Source organism: Galeopterus variegatus, unplaced genomic scaffold (assembly GCF_000696425.1).
Source record: "Galeopterus variegatus unplaced genomic scaffold, G_variegatus-3.0.2 Scaffold1240, whole genome shotgun sequence".
NCBI lineage: Eukaryota > Metazoa > Chordata > Mammalia > Dermoptera > Cynocephalidae > Galeopterus > Galeopterus variegatus.
The window spans coordinates 135,612-143,274 of NW_007727351.1; the positions used below are offsets into that span (position 1 = coordinate 135,612).

Sequence of the window (7,663 nt, forward strand, 5' to 3'; positions counted from 1 at the left end):
GTCATTGGCATAAGAATGTAGCTGACCATGAACACAGACAGGGGAGTGGGGAGGTGGCCGTGTGTCGTGAGAGATAAAGCACCACAGGGGCAGGAGAGAGGCTCCTTCTTTGCCTTAATACAGATCAGCCTCTCAGCCCAAGAGTCCCAGAGCCAAAAGACAAAATCCAGGAAAGTGCTTCCTGCCTGTGGGGACAGGGGAGAGAGGACCACCATAAAATGTCCCCAAAATAGAAGTAGGTGGAGGCTTTCCCAGCTGCGGCCAGCCAGCATTCCACAGACTCACTCACAGAGGCCCGATAAGCTATATAAAGGTTGTTTTCTGGCCACAACAGAGCCCGGGGTGGAGAAGGCTCTTAATTACAGCTGACGCTTTTGGGTGGGGTCCTGTCCACAGCTTCTGCCTCACACACTGCAGGAAGCCGAGGCTGAGATTGCGTCCCCTGGGAACCTCTGTCAGGCCACAGAGAAGCAAGAGCTGATGCCTTGGGTGGGGTCCTGTCCACAGCTTCTGCCTCACACACTGCAGGAAGCCGAGGCTGAGATTGTGTCCCCTGGGAACCTCTGTCAGGCCACAGAGAATCAAGAGCTGATGCTGTGACATGGAGGTGCTTCCCTGAATGTGCCTGAGGCCACAGGAACTCTGAGCTCCCAGCACCATAGCAGACAGGAGAGACCACTGGGAGAGGACGTGAAGGAGCATGGTCCTGAAATGCATCTCTAATAATACTGGCCATGCATCACTGTTGTGGCTGTGGTTATTCGATTCACAAGTTTGCAGACATTCTTTTGCATTTATAAAATGAGGATAATGACTTCAAGTTAGCTTCCTTCATTTATTCAGCCAACAGCCACTGGTCACCATGTATGAGTCAGGCCTGTGCAAGGCACAGCATAGGGTTCAGTAATTGACATGCAACCAGATTGCAGAGGGAGAGTCAACAGAACTCACTCTCAGGCAGTAGATTCTGACTGAAGGAAGAGCTCAGCTTGCCTCTCTGAATCAGTGCCATCAACTATAAAATAGAAGGACCAGAAAGCTTACTTAGAGGATTGTGGTGACACTTCAATTAAAAGATGCTTCCTAAATGTCATAACTTAGCAGTAAGAACACAGGACCTGGGGTCCAACACAGCAAAGTCAAACAGCCACTTCTGCTCCTTGCCAGGTGGGCCCCCTTGGGGGAGTAGTTCAAATTCTCCAACCATAGTGATCAACCAGGAACAATCAGAGTGAAAACTCAAACACTGGGTCATTGCACACATTAACTCTGATATGTGTGTAAGCACAGAGTAAGTCATAAACATGTGAGAAGAACCAAAATTATTAGTGCTAGGTTATCCTATTTCTAGCTACGACATAGTTGGCAAGATGTGCAGCTGGAATTCCAACAAAGCTCTTAGAGGAATGCTGAATGGAGGCATCCTGAGGTCCTCAGGAGCAGAAGGACAGGAAGGTCCACAGGTGGCCCAGTAGCATTGGACAAATAAGAGGCTTCTGCAGCAGCCACCCCAAGAGAAATTTATCACAACTCCAGTCCTGTTCCTGCTCCATGTCACCCCCTCTTCTGCTCACCTGGTCACTCTCAGCTGGGCTTCCAGACCAGATCAGCTTCTGCTCATAGACCCCAACCTCTGCTGCCTTTGGGCCAGCAGCTGGTTCATCCCCACCCCAGACACTGGCCCCCACATCCTGTGCATCCATTCTGAATTCAGCTCCTCCTCTGAAGGGTAGACCCCAGGAGCCTGTGTTCCTCAGGGCCACCCTTCCTCCCTCTGTGGCCAAGCTGGAAGGAAAGAGCATGGGTTTTGGAAACAACCAGACCTCAGTTCACCAACACCAGTTCAACACTACAGGAGAAGGAGGAGGAGGAGATGACAGACTATTATTACCCCTTAAGCACACACCGTACTAGGTACACTGCTTCCATTATGTCTAGCCAGACTGTAGATATTGGGAGTGGGAGGGGGAGTTGGGGGTGGAGATGATGTTTATTTGTGGGTAGGAAAACTAAGATTCAGGAAAATTAGGTAATGTGCTAAAATATCATGCAGGCATTAAGTCTATGGGTTAAGAATTGGAGATTCTACGTCCATTGTTCTTATACCACCAATCCCCTCCCCAGCCAAGCTGCCAAACTCACCTGCAGCTATGGTTTTATCTCTGGGGCAGTAACATCCAAGGGACAGTGTGACCACATGTGTAATGTTAAATTTTGTAGTAGTCACATTTTAAAAAATGTTTTTAAGAAAGGAGAAAATGATTTTACTCACATATTATATTTAATCCTAATTTTCTGAAATATGATGATTTCAATGGGTAATCAATGTAAAAATATTCATGAGATGCTTTACTTTCTTTTTCAAGCTAAGTCTATAAAATCCAGTGTGTCTATGACACTTGCAGCACTTGTCACATGATGATTTCAATGGGTAATCAATGTAAAAATATTCATGAGATGCTTTACTTTCTTTTTCATGCTAAGTCTATAAAATCCAGTGTGTCTATGACACTTGCAGCACTTGTCAGTTTGGACCAGCCCATTTCAAGCACCACTTGCCACACGTGCTGGACAGCTTGCGGTCTAGCACACCCATTTCCCCATGTGCAAAATGTCAACTTGACACCTACCTCACAGCCCTGGGTGAGGATGGCGCCAGACCACACAATGCAATATGCTGTCCATGTTTGGTGCTCAGAGAACAGCAGACCCCCTTAGTTCTTCTATTCACCTCGAGTTAAATATGTCAGTTATTGTTGGCTATGATTTCAGATTTGCTGAATATTCCTATTCTTTCCATTAGGGGGGTGGAATAGATCACTGCACAAGTATGTCTCACGTGCACATCACACCAGCAAGCACAGAACTACTGTCAGGCCACCGCTTTGATTTCCTTTAAACAATACTTCGGAGCTGGTCCTACATACGAGGCTCTGTCCCAGGCACTGGGCTACCACAAGAAACAGACTTTGCCCTCATGAAGCTTACATTCTTGTACGTGAAGACACTCACTCTAGGCAGTTCAACTAACACATATGTAAAGCGGCAGATGGCAGCCAGTGAGCACACTCTGTTGTGTCATTGTCTGCCACTTTCCTGCTGCTCAAGTAGACAAGAGCTTCTCCAGAAAAATGAGAATTCCGTTGAGCTGATACATCCTGGGCACCTGGTGTATGACCTAGCACAGAGGAATCATTTAACGTGTGGTTGTTGAACATGAATATGTGAATGAATGAATGAATGAACTGATTGAACTGAATGAATGTTTACTACAATGCACGGTTGCTGAGTGAATGAATGAACAGATCTGATTGAATCTAAGTCTGCTACAATACCCAGCTGTTGAATGAATGAATGCATGGATGGATGGATGGGTTGGATTGAATCGAATGAGTATTACATTAAAAAAAAAGACCATATTGTCAGCCTATGATTTCCCAGGTTACCCATATGAAACCCCTTCTCAGAATAGTTCCTATTCAGGCTGCAAAGTCACCCACAGGCATATTCTGTGTGCCAAGGGATTGCTGGTGTTTGGATTTGTGACGCTCCTTGAGTCACTCTTGCTAGATGCTTTTCAATACGTTACTGTCAGCTCTTTCATTTTGTTTTGCTTTGTTTCTAATTGAAACGATTGTAAGGGGATTTTGTTTCGTTTGTCACCGGAATAAATGAGGCCCTCTTGATCTCACAGCTGTATTTACAGAAACTGATTCCCCTCAGACGCTGAGCATTAACTTAAATCTTACTTCTGTTCCGAGAAGCCTGACTGTAGAAAATTCATGAGTTTCTCTTGATGTTAGCATAGTAGACGTGTGTCCTGGGCTGCCCACATCTGTTTCCCTTTCTCTGGTAACAGCCCCCAATTTCCTTTTACGTATCAAGCCCCTTTCCTTGAAGGAGTGGGGATGGTAACAAACTTCACTCCCAAATGCTAGGCAAGATCATGTGGTTTAGGCCAAAAACGTTCAATCTATTTCCACTCCTAAACGGTCCCATGACCTATCCTAGTCCAATCAGACTGGACCCCAGGCCTGCTGGGCAACTGTCTCCATCTCCTCCCTTCTGGGTTTGCCGGCCCACGTGGCTCTGAGGTTCACTGCGCAGTGGCTTGTGCTGCCGTACTCAGTTTGCACTTCCACATGCATTCCCTTCTGCTCTGCCCTGCTCCCAGCCCCAGGAGGCTGGCTGCTATGACCACATCACCTGGACTCCTTTGCTGGCTGCTGTCACACGGGGTCAGGATAACAGGAGGCAGTAGCCCAACGGGGGCGTTGGGGAGGGACTTGTGTCTTGCTCCCTCTCTGTCTGCGTGCCATGCTCTGGAAGTAGCTGTGTGCCTCCATGCCTTAGGGTCCTGAAAGGCAGCTCGATCTCAGCCCTTATGGGGCTCCAGTAACTCTCTTCCTTCCCTTCCATCATCTGGCGTCTCCCTTTGCTAGTTCCTGTGTGCCTCAGTATCCCTCGTTGATCTCACCCTTCTCTAAACAGAAGCTTCATGCACATCTCTTCACCAAAACCTGTTTACTGCTGGGACCCTGACACATGAGTCTGCCAAGAACAGAGTTAATACCAAGACACAGGAACCTGGAAATGGAGAGAGTGGAGCAGGTCCTGGTTTCATTATTGAAGGCCGTCTCACCCCCTGCCTTTTCAATCACGTGCAATAATAAATTTGCTTTCTTCTTCAAGCCAATTTGAGTGGGGTTCTCCCTTGTCCATCTAAAGCTTTGTCCCTGGTGCAGAACCAAGGTCAATGACGGTGAATCCTGTGCACTGGAGGTACAGCAGGGAGAGGCCAGCGTGGAGGCTGAGGGCCTGGATTCTGTTCCCCTGGTGCAGAACCAAGGTCAATGACGGTGAATCCTGTGCACTGGAGGTACAGCAGGGAGAGGGCAGCGTGGAGGCTGAGGGCCTGGATTCTGTTCCCATCCCTGCCACCATATTAATGGTGCTGCATATGCCGGGGACTTGACCTCTCTGGGGTTGTCTCTGCCATTCTCAGAGCTGTCCCTTGGGCATAAGGGAACTTCAAAGTCTAGATTCAGCCCTGCTGAGATCCAGAACCAACCTGATCCAAGGCTGACAGGATGGCAAAATACCAGTGGGTGGGGTGCACTCTTCCTTCCCAGGGCCCCGTGTCAAGGTGTTCTGGGATGACAGCTAGGAGTTCTTCATCCCTGAGCTACCACATTGGATTTCTGCCTCTTGGGTGGGGCTGTGACCACATGTTCAGCTCTTATCATCCCATATTTCTGGCCTGGGTGCACCCAGATCCGTCCCTTAGCCCCGGCCCTGCCTAGGCTGTCTTCTCTAGCTTCCTCCACTTTCCCAGCCTGGCCCACCCCTCTCCAGCCCCTGCTCAGGAGCTAGCATGCCTTGGGCTGTGCCTTCCAGGACCTGGATCTCAGCATCTGAGTGCCCTTGGCTATAAAAAGGAGATAATCTTTACCACATGAGATTGCAATGAGGGTCAAATGAAGCCACTTACGGAAAGTCCACGGCCAATGCCTGTTGTTGAGTAAATACCTCCACTTAGCCCTATGGGCATCTATGTCCTCATCTGTAAAATGGACCTGCTCATCAGTGCTCAATCTCTCCTGAAACGCAGTTCTCTGAATTTCTCCAGCAGTCTTATAAAGGGCCTCCCTTTTTCGTGCTGTCCAGCTCGCATTCCATTCTCCACTCAGATCTGACCATGTCATACCACTGTTTTATGCCATGTCATAAAACCCTCCAGTGTCCTCACCTTAGCACACAAGGCCCTCCTTTACAGAGACTCTGACAATCTGACAAAGCTCAACAACCTCCATCCCCTTCTTTACCCCAGCCACAAGGGTCTATTACTGAACAGTTCCCTGACTGTGCCATGGCATCGTTCAAACCCATGCCACGTCGTCTCAATCTTATGTAGCTCATGCTGGTCCTTCTAAACAGCCTCAGCACCGTCTCCACCAGGAAGCCCACTGTCATTCTCAGCACCACCACCCACCACAATCCCCCGAGGACCCGACCCACAAGACCCAGCCTGTATCTTCTTTAAAGTTTACCGCACAGTATGGCATTCCTTTTATGTGTCTCTCTTTCCTTCTATACTGTGAGCACCCTGAGGGCAGGGGCTGTGTCTTATCTTTTTTCTATAGCCCCAGAAATCAGCACAAGGCCACACAAAAAGTAAATCCCCAATAAGAGTCTATTGAACAAATAAGAATAACGAAGACAACAGAGAAAAAAACTCATATCGTGATAAAGAAACCTAGAGCCACCCCAGTTTCTGAAATGGTTTAGCTGTTTTCTCACTCAGCTGCATGCCAGGCACATCCCCTGGGACCAAGCCCATGCCTGCCCTGTGAAGACACACCCAGCTGCTCCCACTACCAGCCCCTTCCACCACTGCACCAGCCCCCAAAGGTCTTCCCTGAGCCTAGTAGATGTGGGACCCACAGTTTCCCTGCCAGGGCTTGCTCAGTCTCCTGCAATAGTCAGCAGGACAGACTCTGCTCCCAGACCCCACCAGCCCCAAAGAACAGCCCCTGCTGATGCTGGAGGAGAAAGTAATCCAGCACCCGTTGTGACCCAAGAGAGACAAACATCACCCCAAGTGCAGAGGTAGAAGCTGGATACAGGTTGGAGCATGAGAAACTCACCCCATCCTTCCCATCCTGGGATGGAGGCTGTCCTCAGAATGACCCCCTTTAACATCCTGGAGGTCAAGTTTCCAGGTCGGAGCCCCAGGGGCCATGGGCTCTCTGTCTGCCCCCACTGCCCCTTCCCCCATCCCCAGCCACAATCAACAGACTCCAGACAAATATGTTAGAGACCTCAGTTATCTCAGAGGGCACCAGGTCAACAGCACTTGGTCACTGGGAATAAGCAGTCCAGACCTTCTCCAAATGGCTGACTCTGGGTTGCAGGGTGCAGCTCACAGAGCATGTCTGTGCCCATTTTCCTACATGACCTCTCCTGACGCCCCCCAGGAGACCCTGCTGCAGGCCAGAGCCTCAGTGAGGGCTTGGCATGCATTGTCTCTAACTTCAGCACCTCTGTGCAGTGGGGAGACTATTCTATCTCAGAGATAAGACTTTCAGCCACCAAGCATCTCACAGGTGGGGTGAGGGTTTAGAACCCAGCCTTCCTTAATCTCAAAGCTGTGTCTGCTCTGCCTCTGGAAGGGAGAGGACGAAAAATGCTCCTTAATCATAGGCACCTGCTGGGTGGGGTGTGTTACCAGGTTCACCCTGTAACTGAACCTAGGGACGGTGGGCTCCCCCGGCCTCTGCACCGGCTACTTGCACGAGCCCGGGCCTCCCTGGCCCCGGCTGCATCACTGCCATCTGCGCAGGGCCCCTCCTGTTGCGCGGCAGGTGGCAGAGAGCCCTGCTGGGGCCCCCGGACTCACTCTCACACAGGCGGCGCCGCAGCTTGCCCCGGATCTTGTCGATGGCGTTGAAGTCGGACACGTGGAAGACATGGGCGGACTTGGGCTCCGAGGCGATCTCCTCCAGCTCCTCCTTCAGGGCCTTGCCCACGCCCACGGCGAAGATGCGGATGCCCGCCCGGTGGGCGGCCGCCGCGGCGTCCAGCACCAGGTCCTGGCTCCGGCCGTCGGTCAGGAGGATGGCCACCTGCTTAAAGGCGCGGTCCCCGGGGCGGCCACCGGCCC

General features: G+C 50.4%; 1 protein-coding gene across 1 annotated transcript in view; it reads right to left on the minus strand.

Annotated features, from left to right (window-relative positions):
• Window positions 1-7,663, minus strand: part of COL22A1 (collagen, type XXII, alpha 1) — a gene marked incomplete at its 3' end in the record, with an annotated part of 125,327 nt that overhangs the window by 113,101 nt on the left and 4,563 nt on the right. The window contains exon 3 of the mRNA XM_008575803.1: window positions 7,400-7,663. Coding sequence (XP_008574025.1) covers window positions 7,400-7,663 — 264 coding nt within the window. The remainder of the gene's footprint in view (window positions 1-7,399) is intronic.